The sequence below is a fragment of the Falco biarmicus genome, chromosome 9, assembly GCF_023638135.1.
Source record: "Falco biarmicus isolate bFalBia1 chromosome 9, bFalBia1.pri, whole genome shotgun sequence".
Taxonomy (NCBI): Eukaryota; Metazoa; Chordata; class Aves; order Falconiformes; family Falconidae; genus Falco; species Falco biarmicus.
Window position 1 is genome coordinate 10,184,468 of NC_079296.1, and position 24,250 is coordinate 10,208,717.

Here is a 24,250-nt window from a genome sequence, read left to right on the forward strand (position 1 = left end):
GTTGCTCAGGGTGGGCACTTTCTGCAGTCAGTAGTGTTCACATGGAGCATCACACTGGGGTTGGGGGTGATGTGAGACCCCAGGGGTTGCTGCATCCTCTTTGCTTGTGCTTAAGCTGTTACTGAGGTAAGTGGTAACTGGTGATCAGATAATCCCTTGGGGCCATTATATAAATTTATTCATTAGTTCCCTTCAAGCATTTTAATATGTTAAGTATTACCTTGTTGCACTTGTTATCATGCTTTAAGCATAGTCATCTGACAACTACCAGTGGCTGCTGGAGCTTAAGGATGTTAGCATTGCTGAGGGAGAATGTTTCCAGTGATGGCCTCCAAGTTCTTGGCAAACCAAGGTGCAGAATCTGGGTAAAGAAAACTGAGTCTGAGTACTGGGGACAAGGCAGAGGTGGGAGGAAATGGGACAAATGCCAAGGTGGGAGGAAATAAGGCAGATGCTCAGCAAGAGAAACTGTGGTGCCCTGGGATCCGAGTCCTTCTGAGTTCTGGTCTTCCTCCTGATCTAGTAAACAATGATGTGTAGAGCATCTTGTTTCCATGCTTAGTGTGGGAACATTGGTGGATTCACCTATTGCATATTGCTGATATAGGCTATTTGGAGGTGTGAAACTTTTTGAAGAGACAGTGGAATAACTTCTGGTTTGCTCTTCTATAGCAGCAATGCTCAGTTTTTCCCATGCCTTGCATAACCTTATTACTCACTGTAAAACACAATCCTGATTGCCATGGGAAGCTCCCCTTGTTTTGCAAAGTGAGAAAAGCCTGAAAAGTCTTGTTGCCCGCCCATGAATTCCCCAATTAAAACAATTATTTTACTATGCCAAGTAGAAGCATTCATTACAAAGCCTGTAACCAGAGAAGCAGCACGCTGGTAGCCTTCCATGAGATATCTAGGGTAGACCTAGCACCGTAGCTGCAGTTAGCTTGGAGCTCAATGTTTTCCGTTGTACACAGAGTGAATTGGGAGGGTTTTTGAGCTCCTCGCTGCAGTCCTTGCACAGCCAGCACTGTTTGAGCTAGCTGGTCTATACCCCTCCATGAAGTGTAGTCATGCCTTTGCAGTGGAGGTGCCTGATGAGCTTCCAAGGAGCTGAGGAGTGTGGTTTGTGGTCCCCATTCTACAGAAAATCATGGGTCAAAGCTGATTCACCTGAAGTTGGCCGGAGTCTTGATGTTGACTTTCAAAGAGCTGGGTTTTCACCTTTTATCTTTTCTCTACAGGAGTTCAAAGCTACATGGTGGAATTTGCTTTGCAAAATAGGGACTCCTTGCAGAAAAGGAGAAATGTCAAAGTGTACACTCACTCTCTTTTGATCTTAATGGCAAGAGATTTTCATGTTTCTTCTATTTTCTACCGACAAATATTAGTGTCCAGTGGGTATTTCAAGACTGTGGACTGGGCCTAACCTAATATGCTTGCAAGTAGGAACAAACAGTTCAAATAAAATGTAAGTCTACCTTAAATTGTATCCCAAATAGAACTCTACCCTCACTGAATTTAGAATAAGTTATGATTCACTTGGTATTTTTCATTCCCCTTTGTGTCCTTGAACTTCTTGATTCTTATAAATACATAGAAATGGAAGATTGGTATATAATTGATGTTCCATTTCCAGCCCAACCCAGAGATGGTTTTGTTGGTAGGATGGTGGATGTGTTGGGGCTTGTAGGAGCAGAAAAGAGTCAGTCTGATCCAGTTTTTTGGAGAGCTCACATGTGCCTTTCTGGGGGCATTTATCTATGAAGATTGAACTATTGACACTCTGTTCATCAGTCACAATTGTGAGTTGAAGAATCCAAGGTGATGCCCTCATGGTTTCCTGCCTGCTTGTGAGATACCTCTTGGGCTCAGGCCCCCCCCTACACTTTCAAGCACCTGGTTAACGCTTGAAGGTGACTTAAGTGGATTTTTGAGGGTCCTTTGCTCATGATTGTGGTTTCCTGTGGGGTTATGCGCTTGGCTTTCCTCATGTGTGACTGTCACACCTGCTTTGGGAGAGCAGCAAATGCAATAGCAAAGCCTGTGGGACTCCGTGAAGGTGGCTTTGAAATTGCACTTGTCTCCGAACACACCTAATACGCTGTTGTCTTCTGTCTCTTGTAAGTGATCTGAAGCCAGTCCAGTAAAGCACAAATCCATAATTGCTAGATACTGAGATGGATGAGAATAAATGAAGTTTTGTTTATGGTAATATTTGTGTGTCTTGGTGCTGGCAGCCTGCGGTGTTAGTGGCTGAGGGGTTTTATGACAAGTTCAGTCTCCTGTGATCACTCTTTGTTCGTGTGTGTGTATCTGCTCTCCTTGTCCTGAATTAACATACTTATGAACAAAACTGTTTAGACAGCAAAAGCGTAAGCAGACAGGAAAAGGGGGAAAAAACCTGGTGGAAGTGATTTCCTTACATTATGTTCACAGGAAGAATAAGCCCAAGGAAAGGTTTGGTTTGGCTACTGGGAAGCACACAGTGCATTTCTGATACAGTTTTTCTTTTACACTGCATTTTCTGTTGTGTCCAAGGGCAAGCTTTGCTCCAGTTGAATGTGGGGTGTCAGTGGGATGCCAGGACCCAGGGCTGGAAGAGAGCAGTACCAGCAAAACAGACCAGGGGACTGATGCCATGCTTGGCATTGACAGCTGTACAAGGGCAGCATGGAAACAAGGGCGCTCTGCTTTCACTTAGGCTTTCTGAAATTGTGTCTCATGAGCTGAAACGCTCTCTGGGAACACAGCATGTGGCCAGGGCATCAAGATTTGCCTGTGTCTTCAAAAAAGTGGGCATAGACCTACTGAAGATCTAATAATTCAGCACACTGAGGGAAGTGAGGAGCAAAGGGATGAAAAAAATTAACGATGATAAAGCAAGCAATGTGTAGAGGTGTGTGAAGAAATGTGCCTCCACAGTCTGTGCATAGCAAAAAGCCTGTTCTGACTTCTCAGCTTTTTAGAGCATCTCAGATGCAAGAGCAGACAGCATCTGCCTAACAGCTAGGTTACACATACAGTGTAAAACTTCCCATAGCCCTGTCTTGGGGAAAGATTAACCTTGGGACCTGATGTTCGTCAGTGCTGAACTTTTCCTGTCACTGTGCGTTTGCTGTAGGAAATGCACTGAGTGCCAGGGGAGATGCCTGGGACCAGGCACTGCGTTACAGAGCCAGCAGTGCATGTGTGACATGCTGGTGTCGTGCACTCGTGATGGAGATGGGAGCTGAGCTCCTGTGCTGTGCTAAGGTGCTGCATGGATGTAACTGTGTTCTCTTTCTCCCTGTGGTTTCATAAAGAAGAGAAAATCCCTTAATGTTGTTAGTGTTAAATGGCATTCACTATTGAGTTAGCATGACTTTAATTTGCTAATAAGAATCAGCCATCTTGTACGTGCACACAAAGGGGATAGTTAATTCCCAGTCTCTCGCTGCTGCTGTGGGGCTGATGTTGATTTGTGTTTCAGTATCACCAATCAATTACAGGAAAGCTGGGCAGCACTGGCAGGATTAGGAGCAGGCAGCCAAGAGCCTGGCAGTAGCTGTGAGTGCAGGATTGGTGCGATAGTGAATGGCTGGGGGAGAAGGGAAGACTGTGGATTGGTGTAGAACCAGTACTGGAAGTGTGCAGAAGGCAGGGACTGACTTAGGGATGACCAAACCCTTGCAAGGAAAGCACAGAACAGATCAGCCAAACTATTAACTTGAGCACAAAACTACATTGGAAGTTCTGGCTGGAGCTTTGCCATGTGTGAAACCCACCCCAACAGAGAGCCTGCATGTTGCCTGTGTCCCATTTATACCTCTTCTGAGGTCTTGAATGGGTTGATGTGTAGACCTTCTTCCAGATGGTTTTAGAGGTGTGGATTTCACCCATGTTTCCTGCTGAATTTAAAGCTGCTCCATCCCATTATGTTGTTACACCATGTGTATTGCTTGGGTGGCATGGAGGTTTATTATTATGTAGAAAAATTAGTCTTTTAGGTCAGAGTTCATTTAGATTATCATTATCACTTGTATGTGACAGTCATTTAGTTCCCAGCATCTTTCCCAAGTTTCAGAAATTCTTGTATGAACAGATCACCCACTACCTGTGCCCTGCTGCCAGGCAGAAACCTAATGACACAAAAATAACCAAACTTCTCTGTGACTGGAGCTCCGTGCCAAAACTGTCCTGAGCATCTTGCTCTTGAGCAGAAGATGGACTGGATTTTTCATCTCCCATTTCGCCAGAGAGAAGCCTCACATCAGGCTTCAGAGTTACATATTTGCTACTAATGAGACCTTATCGTGTATATATATAAATATAGCAGTATAATGAATTGGTGTGTTCATCAACAGACTTGTAGTTCAGCCTGAAAAATCCCTTGAAACAGCAGAAGTCCCCCCGACTAGCTGAACTACTCTGTTGGCGCCTGTGAGAGAAAAGCACATGGTAAATGGAGGAATCTGTACAACTGATAAGTCCTGTGTGGAATGATGAGCTGTTAGTACAACGATCTTATACCAGTCTTAACTCTGCCCTGGCTGATATCCATTTGTTCATGCTTTCCTCCTGGATTTTGGAGGGCCATAGCACCTGTCTGCCAAAGGGCTGAACTCCCAGATCTGTTAGGGGTGTTACTGCATAGCGGACTTTAAATACTTCCTCACCTGGAAGGTTTTGCAGAAATCCAAAGATATTGTAACAGAAAATGCAAAGCATGTCTAAGGCTAAAACGTCTCTGAAGTGTTTAGATGCCAAGGTGGGTGCAATGCACGTCCCTGTCTGTGCCTGGATGTCCATCCGTCTGGAAACACAGACTAGCTGACCCTGTGCCCCTGTGGACGTTCTTTCTAAGGCTAAAAGGATTGGGACATTTCAGCCCTGAATCAGCAAATTGCTCTGCTCAGAAAAGCACTTGAGCAAACGTGTAAAGCTGAGCAAGAGCTTCAGTGCCTCACTGAATCTTCTGCATTTTATTTAATGTTTCAGTGAAGGTATGTTCAAAATGATTGTGGGGTGCCTACCTCCAGGTTTAATAAGGAGACATTCTGAGGTATACAGCAAGAGAGTGACATATATCATACAAACTTAAAGAGCCCCTTCAACAGAGCAATTGCTCTCTGGAAAAAAAAAAAAAAAGAAAATCTCCCCAAACAACAACTTAATCATCGGTGCTTGCCAAGAAGTGAAAACTCCAGCTGAAGAAATTCACTTGCAGCTTGACAACATTATAGCATCAAGGGTACAAGCATCTCTCTTACATGCCCAACAATTGCTTTCCTACGCAGGATGAAAAAGGCAGCTGCATGCTTTCAGTAGTATGCCAGTCTGCTTACGCCATGATTACTGCATCTGTGGCTGGAGTGGAAGAGAAGAACAGAATGCTTCTAAGAAAACCAAAAGTGAACACTTTGTTTGCTCCTATAGTTCCTACAAGAACCCAAAATACCTGTGTCTAGGCTCTCTGATAGAAGAGGCTGGCTGTGCGTGGGCTCTGGGAGAGTCGTTCTTTAATCTCCAGGCCACGTGCCCTGGGGTTTGGGAGAGGGAGCAAAGGCAGGCTGCTCTAACGGGCACAACGCTGGGGTGTTGCTGTGGCCTTGTGTCTGGGTGACCTGGTGGTGGGACGAGCGGGATGCTCAGGGTGTGCGTGCAAGGCAGCTCAGGTGGTGCTGGGCTTAGGGACCGCTGCAGATGGGTCCTACCAGGGCTGTTTTCTGTGTTGTGTCAGCAGCAGAGAAGACGGGGAACAGTCTGCTAGGTTACAGGTCACCTACGGTCACTCTGTTGGCATTACGCCATGGGGGTGCTACAACAAGGTGTGAGCTGAAGTTGCTCTTTGGCAGAAGATGCCATCGTTCTCTCTGCCTGGCCTTCAAGGTCAGCACTGGTGACGTTCAAGCTTCCGTCCTTCTTTTTATAGAATGATAGAATAGTTTGGGTTGGAAGGGACCTTTAAAGGCTCCTGCAGTGAGCAGGGACATCTTCAACTAGATCACTTTGCTCAGAGCCCTGTCCAACCTGACCCCGAACTTTCCCAGGGATGGGGCATCTACCACCTCTCTGGGCAACCTGTTATTTTGCCTCCAACAGACAAAATTCCCAGCACTATAGAGACTTTCAAACAGGTGATTTTTAATCCAGATTTGGTTTTCCATCAACATTTTATTATTTTTTTTCTTGTGTTTTTTGGTGCCGAAATCCAGCAAATGCTCCGCAAATTCTTTGTAGGAGGAAAATTGCCCAGTAACTGTGGAAAGCGGGGTAACTGTTCGTGAAATGAGAAACTCTAAATCAAAGTCACCTTGCCTAAGTGTACAGACAGGCAAGTCATGTACAAGTTGAGAGAGTTCATCCACATGTGTTTGTAGCCATGTCAGAGCTCAAGGCACAGCCCAAGCAGCTGGAGAACTCTGCACTGGCCACTCTGGTCACATATTGAAGCATTTGATGTTGTTTTAATAATAGTTAAGTCACCTGCTCATCAATGCAACAAAAAAAGCTGGGTGTATCTGCTTATTCTAGGGTTAGCTGGTTTGTTAGCTTGGTCTGTGGCAAAGCCTTTTGTTGTTCGGCAGCATCATTCCCTGCGAAGGCTCTTGGAACACAGAGAAGAGCAGCTCTGGGCTAGACTCATAAATTTCTGCAGACTTAATGAATTGGCACTATAGTAAATATTTTAACACTTAAAATTGGAATTTCACAGACAGTCTTCATTCAGATTTGGAACAGTCTGGCAAGGCTTGTGGTTATAAATTTTTTTTCCTCTCTAGCAGACAGTCCTTATCTCTTTAAAACATCTTCATAAAATGTCGCGAAACATCTTTAGATGGAGCTGAGAGGATCATGACCAACTGTGTTTTGCTTTGTTTTGTCTGAAACAGGAAAATGGTAGGGATAAAATAGCTTTGGCCCCCTGTCCTGAGCAGGAGGGTTTGCATTGACCAAGGACTGTTGGACTTGGGGGTTTTGCCATGCTCTGAAGTTTGTGTGACTGAGCCCTCGGCTCCGGCTAGTTCTGTGGGCTGTAGACGTATCTCCAAGGTTATTTTCTGCTTGTAATTAGCTAGAAGAGAAGCTGTACCGCTGGAGATAGTGTCATTAGAGGACAAAATGAGAAGCTGGCCTAACCTAAATAGATCGATACTCTGCTCAATCCCAATCCTCTGCTGAAGAATGCATGCATGTAATAGCCTATTGTTACAATTTTATACAATGGAGTCAAGACTTTCATTAATTTAAACAGTTTTCTGCTATTGAAAATTTCTTGGGAAGCTTTTACCGGCGATGTTTAGAGGGGAAATCAGAAAGAATCTAGATCTGCATTGAACATGATGAGGAAGCCTGTGCATTATTCTTAGGACTGTTGTTAATGATAGTGATTTTGGGCATTGACCCACAGTTTCCTACATTCAAAGTCAGAGAATGATCGAGGATTGGATTGTTTCAGTGTTCTGGGAATCGGTCCATGTGACTGGCCCTGTCTTGCTGACTTAGGGGCTGCAGCCCACAGGAGCTGCTGAGTGGGAGGAAAAGTTTATTCTGCATCTACTCGCTAGACCAACAAAACCTGTGTATTGCTCTGAATGTATCCTTATCTAAATATCACACGTATCCATGAGCAACCAAACTGAACAGAGCTCTAAATACACGTGCCTGTGTGCATACATAAGTATTTGTATTTCTCCCTCCTTATGACTTTAGGAGTGCATTTCGGGACAGCTTTGGCTTTTCAGTGGAAGATGGCAGATATCTGAAGCCTTGTTGGTTGGCTTTGCAGTATAAGAAAAAAACATCAAGAGAGCACTGAATTTATTATAAGTGTATCTTGACTTACACATGAGTCTTCTCAAGCAATGAATGACAAGCACAGCACTCCGGCTTTCCGAGAATTTCAAACTTAAAAGCAGTGCCTGTTTCTCAAGGGGTGATCTTTCCTCAAACTCTGCACGACCCAACCCCAACAGCCTCTGTGCTAACCTTGTGTGGGGACCTGGCAGTGCTCCCTCCCCTGTCTTAGCAAAACAGAACTTGGTTGCGTGCTCAGAGAAAAGGCACTTGAGGATAACGGTGAGGCATCTGCAGTGCTGGTTTGAATTGTAGAGTCTCCTGGAGTTTTGCTGGATGAATTGGCTGCCCCCTTAGCATCTCGGTTTGAGTCACATTTAGGTGAAACTATTTGAATTACTCGGTCTTACTAGCTATTTGGCTTTTAGATTTATGATGAATATTGAATACAGGTAAGGAAGGTTTGTTCTTTGTTCTTTGTTAGACATCGCTTCTGAGGGTGTTGAGGTAAATGGGTCTGGCTTGGTGCAGATGCTGGGTGACCTGTGGGCTGAGTACTGTGGCCATTAGCAAGGCAGTGCCTTGGTCTGCTGTTAAAGACTACTAGCCAGACAAAAGGGTTTGGGGTTGCAGGTAGCCCATGAGATGCATTTGGGTGCTTCTGGTTACAGCTTTGGTCTTTCTGGGCTCTGTTCATCATTGTGCCATTAACTTTGCTGTGTGGCCTTGCAGAAGGAGCTCATATTTGTAAAATGCATGTTCCAGACAGCTTCAGGGCCGTAACTTCCCAGGGTTCACAGGGTTGCTGGGGTGATGCTTTCTCCCGAGTACCTCCACCACAGGTCTGACCTTGCTTATTGTGAACATGCATTACCTGTTTCCAATAGGAATTGCCCATGCCAAGTTTACATTCATAATTAAAAGTCCAGAGCTTTTTAAAAAATAAAAGGGAGGAGAGATTACAAAAAAAAAAAAAAGTATTAAAAAGAATAGGTAAAGTCCCTTGGCCAGTAGTTTTTGACAGTGAAAGAGCTTTCACAGTGCCAGGCAGGCAGGTAGGTATGCTCATGAATAAAGCAGCTGAGTGAGTCCACACTAGCTGGGGAAAGAATGAATTTTTTATCAAGAAATCTTGTTAGCTTATTTACGTATTGATTTATTGGTGCCATAAGCCTTTGGATCAAGGCATAAACCATCAGTGGTTTTGCCTTTTCAGTTCTCCCCACTCTGTAAGGCTGGAGAAGGGGAGAAACAAAGGGAGGCATTTGCTTCTGTTTAAACTTGGCCGAATTAACGTTATTATTGCATGCAACAACTACAGTTAAAACATGTTCATACAAGGCTAGCAGTATTGTAGCTAAGTGGAAAATGCTGCCAGCTTGTAGGATGTTAGGAGCAGTGTTTAAGACTGACTCCAACTTTCCCTGCAGCTTGCTGGGCTGAGGCAATTCACTCCCTCTTCATGCAGGGGCACCTGCCCTGAACTCACTGATCCCAGATGGAGGGATGCTCAAGGCAGGGATTTGAAACCCAATCCAACCCCGTTTTGCTGTATGTAGCACGTGTGGGAGTGTGAATTGGGCTGACCACTAATTTCATTAACCAACCTGTTTTAGTTTTATCCTTCACCCGGATGAGCACACCAGGCAGGTGTGCTCTGTCTTCTCCCTCCCGTGGGTGGTACAACCCCTGAGCATCAATTGGAAATGCACCTCGCTGCCAATTTAATTTTGCTCTGAAGGGTCAATCACCAGCACTCCCCCATCCCCGGCTGTCATGTCCCTGAAGAGCTGAATACCAGATGCTCTCTGCAAATGGACTGTAACATCTGAAAGTCAGTAACCAAAGTTACTGGGCTGACTTTGTGCCAAGATTGTATTTAAACTGGAAGGGATGGGGGGAAATGCTTTTTTTGCAGATATTTTGTGTAAGCCAGCACATTGGGTCAGGACTTGAGAGATGGGACTGCTCTTGCTGGTCTGCTGGGAAATGTGGAAGCAGCTCTGCTCTCACCTGGCTGTGACCCAATTTCACCTCCTGTGAAGCTGGGGATAACAATAAAGACCTCAGTGCAGGGCTTGGTGGTTCTGGGTGAAAAATGCTAGATAAGACTTACAAGATAAAAGCCTTTTTTAAAAAATGTGGTGTTTCTTTGGTTTTTTGTTTGTTTTTTCTCCTTCTGTTTTTAGTTGATCCAAAGAGATTGGGGGGGGGGGGGGGGGGGTAAGTAGGAATAAAAGGAGAAAAATTAGTATTTTGGAAAAGCAATACTTATTAATACCTTTTCAGTAACTGAATAAATGGAATAGAGAAAAAATATTTCACAGCTCTACTGAATGATCTGTTAAGGTGTGACTTTCTCAGGGAGATGAGGAAGATGCTGCACTCCTCAGCTCTTCCCAGTATGTTATTGATGGGAGACTAAGGCCCCTTCATTATCCCTTAGACCCCTGGATTTATTTCTGAAGGCTGTAATATTTTAAGTTTATGCAAATCCCTCCAGTCATATTTGTTTAAAATGAAACCTGAAATACGATAAAGCTATCCAAAGCCCTGCTAGGTTTTAGGCTTGAGATTATCTTTTTAAGGGGGAAGCCAAGGTCTCATGCTCTAATCTGACAAATACATTAGCCTACGCTGCACCAGGTTGGATTTTGGGACAGATACTTTACGGCTTTCAGCAGAATGGGGTCCAGCCTTGCCACCAGGGATCTTGCTTACAAATACATTGCATATGATAATGAGTATTTCTTAATGAGAGTAGGCAAAGCTTACGCTTGACCACAGCTAAATGCATTCAGGGACTTCAGATGTGAGTTAGATTTGGACTTGAACCTGCTCAGTTCATATGAAGCCTCTGTGCCTCGTTCTCTATCTGCGAAAGCACTTTGCACTCCCCAGAAGTGCAGATCGATGCTTTAGGCTGTTACAGTCATGTGGAATATGTAGCATCTCAGAGAAGTGACTGGTTTAAATGTCATTTGAGTCTGTGACTGTGTTGTGAATAGGGTAGCTTGTCATTGATTCCGCAGATTGAACTCGGAACGGCTTTCCTCAGCAAATTTGGGGTTTCTGCCCTTATAGCCTCCTGTGCAAGGTCTGTCTGTCTCTGATGAAGAGCTCAGCGGGAGTTGCTTAGCGCCTAGAGAAAATGTGCTGGGTAAGGCAGGGCTCTGTGTGCTCGTTGTACACGCTTTTCATATTTTTGGGTTTGTTCTTAGTAATTTCTGTGTTCACCTAATCCTAAGAATTGGAACAGACAGAAATAAATCAACCATAAATAGCGTTGTTAATTAACAGAAGTAGCAAGGAGCGAATTGTGAAAAATCAGATGAAGGGTAAATAGAGTTCATCTCTCAAAGACAGCTGAGAGTTTTCCTCAATGCAAAAGCACTTATCTAAGGGAAAATCACACTTTAATTGCCCCAAATAAGTCAGGCTCTGCCATTGATTAGATTAAAGTGAGTAAACTCTAGGTGTACTATACATTTTGATTAAAACCATACTAAAGAGCTAATGGTCTGTGGTGTTTCAGCTTTGGCTGTATCTGTCAAATTATACCCCTTCTTTATTGAACCCCACTCTGGAAACATTTCCAGAGGATTACATGTTAGCCCATTAATTGCTTGTTTTTCACGTTGATGGACAATGTGCTGAGCAAAGTGGTGGCAGAATTTCCTCCTCTCAGATCCGGGGCAATTGCCTCAGGGTTGCTGCTCTTGTCAAAAGTGGCTGAAATAAGCAACTCATATAAGCAGCAGAATGGCTCCTTGCTCAGGGGCAGAGAGAGTTGTTTTGTTATTCTGCTGGTAAAAAAAAGTAGAGTAACTTGAAGTCTAAAGGGGTTTCTAACAGCCTGAAGAGGTCAAAGCAGCGTCTTTGCCCAGCCAGGGAACCCTGGCTGGAGACCCGCTGGCAGGACCAGTCCAGACCACCTTCTGAGGTTTGTTACTCAGGTTGGTGCTGGCACACAGTGTAATGGTCTGTGACTCCACGCGTCTGCAGACACTGCCCTTAAGGTCTCATTTAGAGCTCCAAGCCAACAGAAGAACACCTGTAAAGGCATTTTGGCTGCCTTTAGGTGCTGGCAGAGGAGCTCTGGTGAAGGCTGTTGTACAGCTACTTGCTTTGAGAGGTGCCTGCCACCCATAGCAGCGCAGAAGGGAATTTGACCCTGAGCCATGAAGCTTGGAGTGTGTTTCCTTTGCTCCTGCTGTGAGCAAGGGTGAGTTTGCATCGTGACTGCACCCACAGAGGTGCAGAAGGGGGTCTGTGGGGGGTTTGTCCGTGCTGTGTGGGCAGTGCTCAGCGCCTAGCTTGCACTGATCCTGTGCACTGGCTTCCTGAGTACAAGTCAAAGTCATCAGGAAGTCTGTATAATTTGTACTAATTATAGCCTTACCATAAAGTCAGGATGTTCGCGTGTGGGTCTCTTCCTTCCAGGACAGGAATAAAGGAACTGCAAGTGGAGGCAGCCATGATTTTGGGAGAAGGGCAAAGAGAATTATGATTTTGTTCAGAAGCCTGGAAATCAGGAGCTGAAATGTGAGACTTTTTTTCCTTAGGTTCATTGCAGCACAACAGCCTTCAGTCAGGGTATCCCATCCCTGCCATGTACCACCTGGCATTTTCCTACAGCAAAGGTCTTTGTTGTTCTGCTGCCTTTGTGTTGCCCGAGAGGATTTAATCAGGTTCAGAAAGTGTTTAATAGCTTATTTTAATAAGTTACTTAAACATGTGGTATCAGTGCCTGGCTCTCTTGGTCCTTGGAGTGTACTGAGTGGGGCTGTGGGCAGTGCAGGGTAGTGGTGGGTTGGTCTGCACCAGCTGGGGGAAGCTGTCAGTTTTGGATTGCAGATCCATCGGGTCTCAGATTGAGCCCTGGGCATGGCCTTAGTGTGCTGGTTTGCTGCTGGTTGGTGGCACACGTGCCCAGGTATGTGGAATTCCCCTTTTTTTTGCCACATCAAATATAGATTTAAGTCGTGTTGCAGAAGCTGGAGGAGAGTGGGAGGTTGGGGACAGCTGTGCTGTCTGCTTAGAGGAAAGAGTGGGGCAGGATTTGGGGGATTATTCTGTTTGACTGGCTCTAATTTGCTGTCTGTAAATCTCCCCAAACCTAAGATTTGCCAGCCATTAAGCCGGGGCAGTCACTTGCCTGTGCGAGGCTGTGTGTAAACCAAATTTCACTTAATTGTGTGTTTGTTATTTTGGGATCCTGGAACTAGGATCTCATCACTGATGTAAACGGTGATCAAGCAACCTTGGGAGAAATTGCACAGGCTTCCCTTCCTCAGGGGCTGCTGGGTCTTTTTTCTGCAGGAGCTCTCTTAGTTTTCCCAGTAACTTCCCACTGCTGATGGAAGCCTTGTTGGCAGGGAAGTGCTGTGGAGTATTTACATGCTCCTTCCCCTACCAAACCAGCTCCTGCTCCCTTTGATCAGTCCCATTTGAAGTCAGCAGTGTGTGGGATTCGGCAAGCTGCGAGGCTCCCCAGTGATGCCCCAGCCATGGGGAGCACCGAGCTGGAAGCAGGCAGGATCCCCAGAGAGCCGGCATCGCGCTGCCAGGATGGGGATGGCCTGGGAGAAGGATGTTGGAGCAGGCAGGGCTTCGCTGGCCATCTCACAGTGAGGGCATGGGGCTGGCTGGAGCAGAGCTGCTTCTGGAGCAAGAAGCTCCACCAAGATGAGAAACTCATCTCAGGGCAGCCAGGCAGCAGGGCTCTGCCTCCTTGTGTCCCTCGGAACATGGGAACTGCCGAAAGGAAGATGGAAGGTAATACGAAAGCATTTCTGGTCTCTGCAGCACATTGCAAGCAACAGCAGGCTGCTTTCAAGTCAATTGTTTCAAAACATATCTTTAAATGAATTAATAGTTAGATGCAGCTGCCATCTTGTTAACATAACGAAGTGGTGGCCGAAGAGCTCGGTCGCTGGGAGACAAAAGCGAGCATTAGTGCTGGACAAGGCACAAAAGTTGTGCCTTGGTTGTGGGAAATACCTCGTGTTGTGCCGGAGTACACTCCGTTCTCTTTGGCTGTATTGAGAGCTCAGGGCATTAATCTCCCTGTGTGACAGAAGCCTTTTAGCCTCTGCATTTGTTGTAGATGACGGTATTCACCCACCTTTCTCTGTGTCTCTGTAGAGAGGTGGCTGTGCTGTCACTGCCTGGGCATGCTGGCAATGTGCTTGGTGCTGTGTGAAAGCAGGAGAGAGCCCCCAGGTGCTTAAAGCCAACTTGTGCAGAGCCAGCATATAAAGGTTGTCCGTTGGCATCCAGCTGTGACCTGGGTGCTCCTGCTGAGCAGTGGCATCAGGCTCCAGGGTGGATGATGAAGCAGTCTCACCTGGAAGAGGCTAGAAGGATGCTGTTGGGCATTTAGGTTACACTTTTAGCAAAGTAAAAGCAACCAACCAAAAAAAACCAAACCCCAACAAAGATCAAAGGAAAAGGAGGCAGCGGCTGTGAATGGGCATGGTGGGTGCATCTTGATAAAAGTGCCACATCCAGGGGGTGGAAGCTGCTTGGAGCTGAGAGGGAGCTGTGGCAGCTGGGCTGGTTGGGAAGAAAGCTACAGGGGCTGGACAGTTTGTATGGGCTTTAAATGCTTCAGGTACAGATCCCTCTGACCCTGAAAGTGTCTCTCAGACTTCCCGTGCCTCAGTTTCCCGCTGTGTAGCACCTTTCCTGTGGGGATCTTGTGCTGTCTCCTGGAGAAAGGCTGCAGCTTGGTGTAGGCACTGCTTGGGGGGGCTTGTGAAGACCCCTGTGGCTGTTACTGACCGGTGGGTTCCTCAGCTCCTGAGCAGTGAGGGAGCTCTCTTGTAAGCCCTTCCTGTATTTGGGTGTAATTCTGGCACATCGTGACAAGTATTTAGTTTCTCCTTCTTCCCTGTCGGGTTAGACCTGTGATTAGGATCAAGTAGCACTGACAGTCAGCCAGGCGTTACACCAGTGAAATCTTTTACCTGGAACATAAGAATTGATTTGATCTCTTGACTCATCCTACTTAACGAGCAAGCCTGGAGCTGAGCCACAGCCCAAGCCCCAGTGGCTCTGCAGGCAGAAGGCTGCCTCCCCTGCTCAGCGCAGCCAGAAGTGCCTGTGGGACTTGGGGGCTTTCCTTGGGGGAGAGGATTTTGATTTTCCTGGCAGCAAACAGGTTTGATTCATTAAAGCATCTCATGGCAGAGCTGGTGCCACAAATTGTGTTTGGGTTCAAGCACGCTTGGGAGCACTGGGAAAGATGCTGCATGTCCATGAAGGTTCTGGTTTCTCGGGAGAGGTTTTCTGTCAAACCTTTGGCCTAGTGTTTTGCCCTCTAGTTTGTCCTGGATCCCTGTCTGCGAGGCAGAGCAAACAGAGCGAGTCCCTGCCCTGCCCTGAGCATAAGGTAGTCTAGCAAATGCTCAGAGGAGAGTGGTTAATTAGTCGTATTTCAGCACATTTCATTTTTAAGGGCTTTGATCATGGCATGGAATTGTGGATCTGTCGCCAAGTTTGGGCTTCAAATGAATAAATAAATGATAAACGATCATTTGGCAGCAATGAACCTGCTGCACTCTCTTTGCGTGTTTATGTGGTTTCCCTTCTCCCATCTGTTCCCTTCCTCCAGCTCTTCCTTGTGGGCTGGCTAGCAGTCCCCAGCCGGGCTGAATGGGATGCGCTTGCTCCCACTGGAGACGATGAGGGCTGCCACATTGGTCAACAAAATGAGAGTTGAAGAACAGCCTCTAAATATAACCCCCAGGTGTTGCTCTGACCACCCCAGGAGAGCAGGCTGGGGCGGTACCAGGTGCTTTCTCCATGTGTCGGGGAAGAAGCACTGAGGGTGAGCGTCCTTGTTTCCTCCGAAGCCGCCTGTAGAGACGTGGTGCAGGAGAACAGGGAAAAGAAATAGCTAAAAGCAGAGAGAGAGGAATGGAAAGACAGAACAGTGAATGAAGAAGTAGCACCACTGGGGAGGGGTGATGGGTATTGCAAAAGGCATTAAAAAACAGTAATGAGAGATTGGGCTGCACAGAGTTTTCCCTGTCTGTCTGCTCTCATTTTCCCAGCCCGTTTTCTCTTCAGATTAATTTGTCTGTCACGCGCTGGTTTTGCCTCTAGCAGGGGTGGTTTGTGGTGAGGCTAGTTAGTCCCGGTTTCTCTCGGGTGAGTCACTGATCAACTGACACAGATATTTCTGAAGATGTTCACTGTTTAGAGAAATGCTCGTCATGTGTTTGATCCAGAGCGTGTTCCTTGAGGAAGAATTTGTGCAGATATGCACCATATTAAAAATGGCTCAGAAGGTATTTACTTTCCTTAGTGCTGTCAATGTTATTCCTTGCAAGAAATGCTACGACATTGGTCACCTGCATCACACATCGGGTTTGCTTGTTTGGTTTTGCTCATGCAGAGATGTTTTGAGATGGCATCAATTGCAAGAAGTTTAATTCACACTTCTTCCTGTGAATCCTGTGAGCAAAATTATGCTTGCAAATACAGTTGGGAGTAGTGACCAAAAAGCACCACAGCTAATAAGTAAAAGGCACCAATATCGGTTAGAATTGCTGCATTTTTTACAAATCGGTGTTTGAGAGCACTTCTTTGCGGTCTCTGCCAGCCCCTGGGGCTGGGCGGGTAGGTGAGCTCTGTGTGTGTGTTCTTCACCCTCTGCAGGAGGAGGGGAATGTCTTTGGGTCTTTTTGCTTCCCTTTTGCCCTCCCTTACACTCAACGTTAGATTCTCAAATTGCTGCATTCTTCATGCACAAGAGAAGAATTTGCATTTTTCTCCACACTTGGCTTCAGTAAATGGCCATGTGGCGTTTTACTTTTCAGCAGTTCTTTAAAGAGCTCCCTTGTGGCTGATGAATGCAGAAACTTTGTCATAAACTAAACCACCCTTCCCTCCCCTTAATGTAGACTGCTGCTTGCTTCAGGGAGCCTCAGGCGGGTTTTGATGACAGAAGCCAAAAGTGCTGAGTAAGCAGATGTGGAATTGCAATCTCTCTGAAGATGCCTCGTTTTCTTGCAGACTTCTTGTCTTCTGCTCTGTGTGTACGTATGCACAGATCCTGGGCACGGTGCCAGCTCTGCCTTAATTGCAGCACAGATTAAAGGAAGGCTGTGGTTCCCTCCCGTAGTTGTGTGTCTCAATTCAGATGTAAATACCATGCTGATGCTCAGCACATGGGAAGTCAGAGCTGAGCTGGGCAGGGAGCAGGCTGGTGTAGAAAGCCTGCAGGGAGCTAGGTCGCTCAAAAGTGTGTTTTGGCCCTGCAGCAGGGTCAGCTTGGAACTGTGGAATTAGTTGAATCTTCTCACTGGAGCTGGTGACAAATTGTGGTGTGGACGATGGGATAAGCAGTGCGGTTCAGCAGTCCTTTTGCTGGCATTTTAACTGGAGAACATAACAGAACTGGCCAGTATATCACTGGTGGACAGCCCTGGGGGAATCTGAGGGGCATCCCCCCCCGCCCTTCTGCCCTGCAGTTTCTGTATGGTACTTTTTTTCTGAGGTGTACTAATATTTGGTTTTCTCTCTCCCTTTTTCTTTGTTTCCAGACAAATGATGCTGCAGGAAATACCTGGAACTGGCTTTACTTCATCCCTCTCATCATCATTGGCTCTTTCTTCATGCTCAACTTGGTGCTGGGCGTCTTATCAGGGTAAGGCACTAATGACTTGTGTGTCTCCACCTGGATATGGAAAGGGAAGACCTGTTGGCTTTAGCGCTGTGGGAGGATGTAGGTGAAAAAGAGAAGATGGGGTGGTGCATTACACCATACGTTTAAATTTCGCACATTTCCTACCCTGCCCTTTCCTTGCAGAGGGGTACTTCGATAAGACTACAGAGGCATAGGATGGGGGGTAGGCGGATGAAAAATCATTACATGAGTTGATTCTGAATCCAGACCCAAGAGTTAAGTGAGCTCCCTGTAACTGTACTGACTTTGGCTTGTGCAGCCAACACTTACACTTGCGTTGTCTTGAAAACCCATCAGGAACCCACCGCTGCTGGTACAAATACTTCAGTGCTGGAGCTGGACATCAAGGTGTTCATAACCACATTTTCATAACATTTGGTGTAACTGTGCAGCACGGAGAAAAGGGAAGGTCAAATAAAAGGCAATTAGAAAAAATCTTAGGGTTTTGTTGTTTGGGTGGTTTGTTGGTGTTTCTTTTTGTTGGTTTGTTTCTTGCGGGTTTTTTTGTGTTGTTTTTGTTTTTAGTGGTTTGTTTTTTGTTGGTTTTTGGTTGTTTTTTTTTTAATCTCTAGCTGTTTAAGCCAATGTCTGGATTTTGGAGACACACTAGTCACTTGATGTTCAAACCCCAGGGTTCAGCCAAAGATTTGGTGTTTGTTGCCTATGAGTTTTGGGTTTGGGCCATTGCAGAGATCAAGCTGCCAAGTTTGAAGCCTAGCTGGAATGTCCCCAACAGCTGTGGAAATTTGATCTGGAATTAACAACCTGACTGATCTTAATGGTTTGCAAGCCTCAGGCTTTGGCACTTCATTTTGCCCACAGTTTCTTCTTAGCCTGTCCAGGTGATCTGGATTATATAGATCTACAAAGATCTGGATTTATTTCTGGCTCTCGGCAGCATGGGAAGAGAGAAAAGAGTTAACGTTGCTGAGTGGTTAAAACCCTTCAGTGCTGCGCCTTTGCTCTTTGAGTCACTAGAGCAAGAAAAATGTTTCCCAAAGAACAGATTCGTGCTCGATTTTATTATTTTGTTAAGGATCCTTGTCCTCAAAGCACATGCTGGGGGCAGGAGCAGGGAGGCAGCAATGCAGTTTTCTTTGAGGACTGGGAGATGTGCTGCTACAAGAGAGGGTCATGGGGGAGGCTGTGTCATGCTTTTTGCTGTTCCTTCAGACCACGAATAATAGGCATGATCAATAACTGATCAAAGCCATTCATCGGACATCCTGTTCTATCAGAGGCTTTGTAAAGGAGAGCTTCGTGACCATCGTTGTTTGATGCATGATTTAAAGCGAGCGCTGGAGCCAGGGCTGAGTGCGGTTCATTAGGTAGTTCATCTTTCTCGTTCCACAGTGGGGTCAGCCCACGTTGGCTGAAATGATACTTGTGATTTAAAACAGAGCTCAGAAGCCTGCAGGCTCCTGTTCCTTTGTGTTGGATTCAAACGTGTTTGGTGACCAAAAGATGGAGACCTCTGTCTGGCCCTCCTGAAAGCCTGTCGTTGCTTGGGGCAAAATATGAATATTATATAAATTCTATTAAAAATGCAGCTCTGTGCATCAGGCTTCCCTTTGTTAGAGGTAAGGATGCTATCTTCTTCACAGAGGGGAAACTTTTAAATTCTATTTTGCATAGTGGATTGATGCCCTTGGCTGGAATAATTCTTGGGGACAGGCTGAAAACCATAAACACCAGTAGCACAGGTGCTGAGCACACTGTTCAGAAGGCTGCTGGTGGGCTTGCAGCTATGGAGCAATGAAGGAATCTGGGTATATCTGAATGGACTGGTGATGAGAAGGCACCAGACAAGACTGAAAGACCCTCTGAAGACAGAAACTGTTGTAACTATATTCTCTAGCCCAAAGCCTCAGGCAGCACTGTAGGGGAAAAAAAAACAAAAACCAACCAACAAACAAATTCCTGCCAGATGTTATTGCTTGCATGGGTTTCTGGGTTGACTTCCATAGCAGTTTCACTCAAGGACATTATGCCACCCATGTCCCAGTGACTGTCAGCTTTGGCTCCTGCAACAGAGACTGGCAATATCCCACGTTCCTGTTTCAATAAAACAAAGTTGGTTTAGGGTTAGGGGTTCTACAAATAGCACAGGGTTAACTCAGCAATCACTTGCCTGCCTCTTATTTTCATGATCTGTGCATCTCATAACCTTTACTGTTGTCCTTGCTGTATCCTGGGGGTGATGCAGTGCTCTGCCCTGCTCTGCACGTTACAAGAGGGAAGCACGGGGTAAAAGGGATGCAACACCTCCAGGAAAGAGCTGCAAGGCCGAGGTTAGGTCACTCCTTTCCTAGGCTTGTGTGTGATGTTCATTATTGTCCTCTTTCACAAAACCCCTGTTGGTCAGGTTGTATTTTATTTTCCAGTACTTTGCCATATACACGGTCAGTGCTAGGGGGTTCAGCTTCAGCATGTTGCTGTCTGTACCTTGGAAAGCCGCAGAAAAAGCTTTTGCCGGAGTATTTTTCACTCCTGTTAGTTTTTGAGCTATTTCTTCTCATATATTTGTGCTCCTCAGTGGGAGATGAGGAAGCTACAAATTTCTGAAGTAGGTATGCAGACACTATCACAGATTATGGCAATATAAATAATCTGAAATGACAACACATTATTGAGCTTCCTACTGACACTAGACTATACAGAGTTTTGCTATAACTCTTAATAGATTTTTTTGGTTTTCTGTAGTTATTTGTGAACCCATGTCAACATTGGGCAGATATGAGTAGGCTTAGCTCCTGGTTTATCTGTATGAGCAGTGTAGGTAGATTGACCCAGTTAGGATCCGAAGTCTCATCTGTTAGCAAAACGTGGAAGCATTTGCATTTCAGATGCTACAGAAGAGATGATACCTCTTTTAAAATAAAGAGCAAACAACCTTTCCCCTCTGCTAATCCTTCTGGAATTATAATAAAAACAAAGGCAGGGAAGTGATAGGAGATGTGGAAATCTGTAAGTGTTGGTAAAAACATGGTATATAAATAAGCCACAGTTGATACGACACAAATCTCTGAGTACCTGGCTAAAGATGTAATTAAAAGCATGTTGACTCCATAATTCAGATTAGATGAGGCTCTGCCTGCTGTACAGTGTGTCCTCCTCATGTGTGCTGATCAAAGCACTGCCAGTGCTCCTGTAATCAGTTAATATTTAAATACCTTCCCCAAATGGCACACTCTGCCTTCTGTTCCTTTCCCTTCCCTGATGTGAGCCCTGGGGGCCAGCCAGCAGAGCTCAGCTCTGCTTGTGCCACCAAATAAGCAGGTTTCCCCAGTGTTCCTAGGATGTAGGGTGCAGAGTTATTGCAAATATCTCATTTCTGATGGTGCAGTAGGGACACTGGCCTCTCCTTTGTCTTTCCATGACGCGTGTGGCAGTAGATGCTGGGCCGTAACCCCTCACCACTGCGCTAAAGGTGGGTGCAGCTCCCCCTGGCCAGGCTGCACATCACAAGCAAAGACAAACTGTGCTGTTCTCTAGCTGTGAATATGGTAGGATTTAGAGTTTTCCTGGAGTAATGTGGTGGTCACAGGTATGCAAGTGGACTGCGACTGGAACAGCTCCTAAAATCCAGGAGCAGCCTTTGCTTGTTGGCAGAAGGTCCAGGGCTCTCCAGCAGGAGCACAGCATCCCGTTTGCTGTGGAGTAGTGGTAGTGTGGGTTTCTGTCCCTCGCTGGGGATTTTCCTCTCTGCTCCTAGCTATCTATTCCCCCTGCTTTCTGTTTTCTCTCTCTGGTGCTTGATCCCTCCGTGAGCTGATAAAACTCAGCAGAAACCAACAGAGCAGAAAAACACAGATTATTTTCTTCTGGAGCTTTTATTGTGTGCCATAGCTGATTCAAGAGAAGATCAGGACTGCACAGGGCCAGGAGAGCAGAAGTGGGAGGAGAGATTTCTCGCCCCTGTGGTAGCATTAAGATGCTTGGTAGGCCCATTTGCTTCTGCCTGTGAACTGTAGAGCTCTGCCCACTTGATCAAGGTAAGCAGATGCCTCCACGTGCTGCGAAGCATGTTGGGGTGGCTGCCCAAGCCTCATACCTCCCCAGTCACAGGCACAAAAGAAGGGAAAAAGAGAAATGTAAAATAAATAATAATAAAAAAAAGGAGATTAAATACCTGGTTAAAATTCTGCTGAACCACCCATCTACTCAAAGGATGAGCCAGGTTTTGTTCATACCAGACTGAACATTAGTTCTCTGTTTTAACCATGAGAAGCCATCCTAGCCATGCTAACCTTGTTTCAGAAAGTTAGGACGCCTTGGTTCCCAGAAATCGGAGTAGCATTTTGTTAGGTTTCTGGCACAGAGTGGAACAACAGCAGTAGTGAAAATGTTTAGAAATTTGTATCCATAATATATTTCTTTTGAAACATCTTTTTACATTGGCTGTGGTGGGTGGTTATTCTTATTTATTAGATTATTTGTAAACTCTTTCTGACATAGGGTAGCAATAAAGGCATCCATCCCAGGGAATACAACCTTTCCATAGAAAAAAGATTGGCTGCCTCTGATGGCACCATGGGAATGTTCTGGCTCCAAGTCCTGCCAAGAAGGATTGACCCCAGATGCCTTTCAGTTCTCCCTAAACACAGTGTTGTTTGTTGCTGGGAAATCATGGCATTTGGCTTCGACATGGAGCAGAAAATGTCCTGTGATGATCCTGATAAATTTTTTATTGCACTCTGCACGTGGTTCTTCTGCACTTTACAGTGAGGAGGGAAAAAATACGCCTCATTGAATTGACAAGTCCTGACCAACGTTCATTCTTCTTTTGCCTGTGTACTGTTTTCTGGCAGCCCTCTGCCCCCCTGCTCTGGCAGCTGTTGCCACCGAGAGGTGGGCGCCCATCTCCACCCCCCACCCCCCCCCCCCCCCAAGCTTCCAGGCATTCCCTCCATAGCAGTGATTCCCAGTGCTGTTTTTCTCATCCTGCTGCTTTTCCCCTCCCAGCCCTCAGCCTCCTCGCAGCCCAGCTAGCAGGTTTCTTCTGTGGGCTGGTGGGATTATGGAATTTTCTACTGCTTGGGTGTTGAGCTGGGTATTAATTTTGCCTGTTAATGAGCTGGATGATTCTGTACAATATGTTTGTGACTGTTTTGATGCTTTGGATTACACAATGCAAAGAGGATAAACGTTATCATGGGATGCTGTGAGGAAGATGATTTAACTTATTTCAAGGCTAAGTGCTTTTTGGCACCGTTTCACACAGCGGTGGGGAATGGTGAGGGTGGCGAGACAGCAGGAGCACTGGCCAGGGAGGGCAGCACACTGTGAATGATGCATGTGAATACTGAGAGCCTGTGTCTCTTGAGTGTGAAAAATGCTGCTTGTCACGTCCTCAAGTATTTATGGTGATGCTGGAGGTATTTCCAGACCAGCCAGTGAAGAGTGATGATCTTTCCTAAGGTTTACTCATCTGGCTGCAGTAACCAAGTGTGGAGAGGTACTGCAGTGGCCAGTCTGCGTCTTCCCTGCTTAAGTATTACCGTAACATGGTCCAGACCTGGCCTGAGATGTGCAACACCTGCCTCTTGCTATAGGAGACCACCTGGTGTAAGATCTGCAGGCAGACATTTCGAATGGATGCAACATCTTTGTGACAGCAGGAGCCTGGCAAGGGATGCAGCTGTGGACCGTGCTGGCACCTCACAACTGAACAAGGGTCAGAGTAAACAGCGCTTTAGTTCTTCACTGCTGTACCCTGTTTTGAGCGGTCTGCAGTGTGGGGTGATGTTCTCTGGGCAGGGTCCCATTAAACATTTGCCCTGCCATGCTCCTGTCTCCCTAGGGGCTGTCTGTTTCTGGCTGGCGTACCCTGGGGCGCTGGGGCTTTTGTGCTGTTAGGGCAGCTCCCTGGGAGGGTGCACAGCCCCATCGAGACCCCATTGAACCGGCTACCTTGGTGACTTCTCTGCTGAGTTTCCTGACATGTTTTCCAATCCTGAGGATTTTTACCAGATTGAGATCATAAAACTTCAGCCTGCAAGATGTGCAGAGGCTGGAGAAGAATCAAGCTGATTAATTTGTCATAATGGCAAAGCATTCTTCTGTCCTCCTTTTCCCTCATTTCAGAGACAATCATTCATTTTCCCTGCAAATTTGTTCCAAGTTCACTGTTACCTGCTGTGATCTGACTTTGGCTGGTGTTAATTATTTGCAGCAGAAGAGCTGCATCATGAAAAATATGAGATTCTGCTTCCTTTCTCATTGCTTTTAGTCTTTTCACAGCTTGTCCTTAAAAAGCAGGGGAAAGACAGGGCAAAAAACCATATTTCTTTCCTGCTGTTTCTTGCTTATCACCTTTTTTAACCGAGACGTTGCTGCAAACAACGTGTTTTTTGCAGAAGGGGTCAGGGAGCAATGAGTTTGCACGTGACCTTTGTCACACCGAGCTAAATGTCCTGTCGAATTTGGATCCTTTGCTGCTTCTGTGTTTTTGGTTAGCGTAGGAGAGGTGCACTACCTTTATTTGCCTTTCTGTTAAGCTGCAATGGAAATTAAACCCTGTAATATAGAAATTATATATAGGAGACCTAAATTTGAGCCTCCTGGGGCCTCTGCTTTGGCGTGGAGACATGATGAACAGAGCCAGGGTTTCATCCAGCATGTGCAGTAGGCTGATACTATGAGATAAATAGTACTTTTTAATTCCTTTTTCTCTCTTTGTTGTCGCCTCCTTCGAGCCAGGTTTGCCCAGCTGTAGCACTTGCAGCATTTCAAATTGGAGTAGGTGGAATCAAAGAGAAATCGGCACAAGCTGAATGT

General features: G+C 45.9%; 1 protein-coding gene across 1 annotated transcript in view; it reads left to right on the forward strand.

Annotated features, from left to right (window-relative positions):
- LOC130155302 (voltage-dependent N-type calcium channel subunit alpha-1B-like) overlaps positions 1 to 24,250 on the forward strand; it is a 297,246-nt gene that overhangs the window by 116,008 nt on the left and 156,988 nt on the right. Inside the window, 1 exon segment of the mRNA XM_056352410.1 lies at positions 17,328 to 17,431. Coding sequence (XP_056208385.1) covers positions 17,328 to 17,431 — 104 coding nt within the window.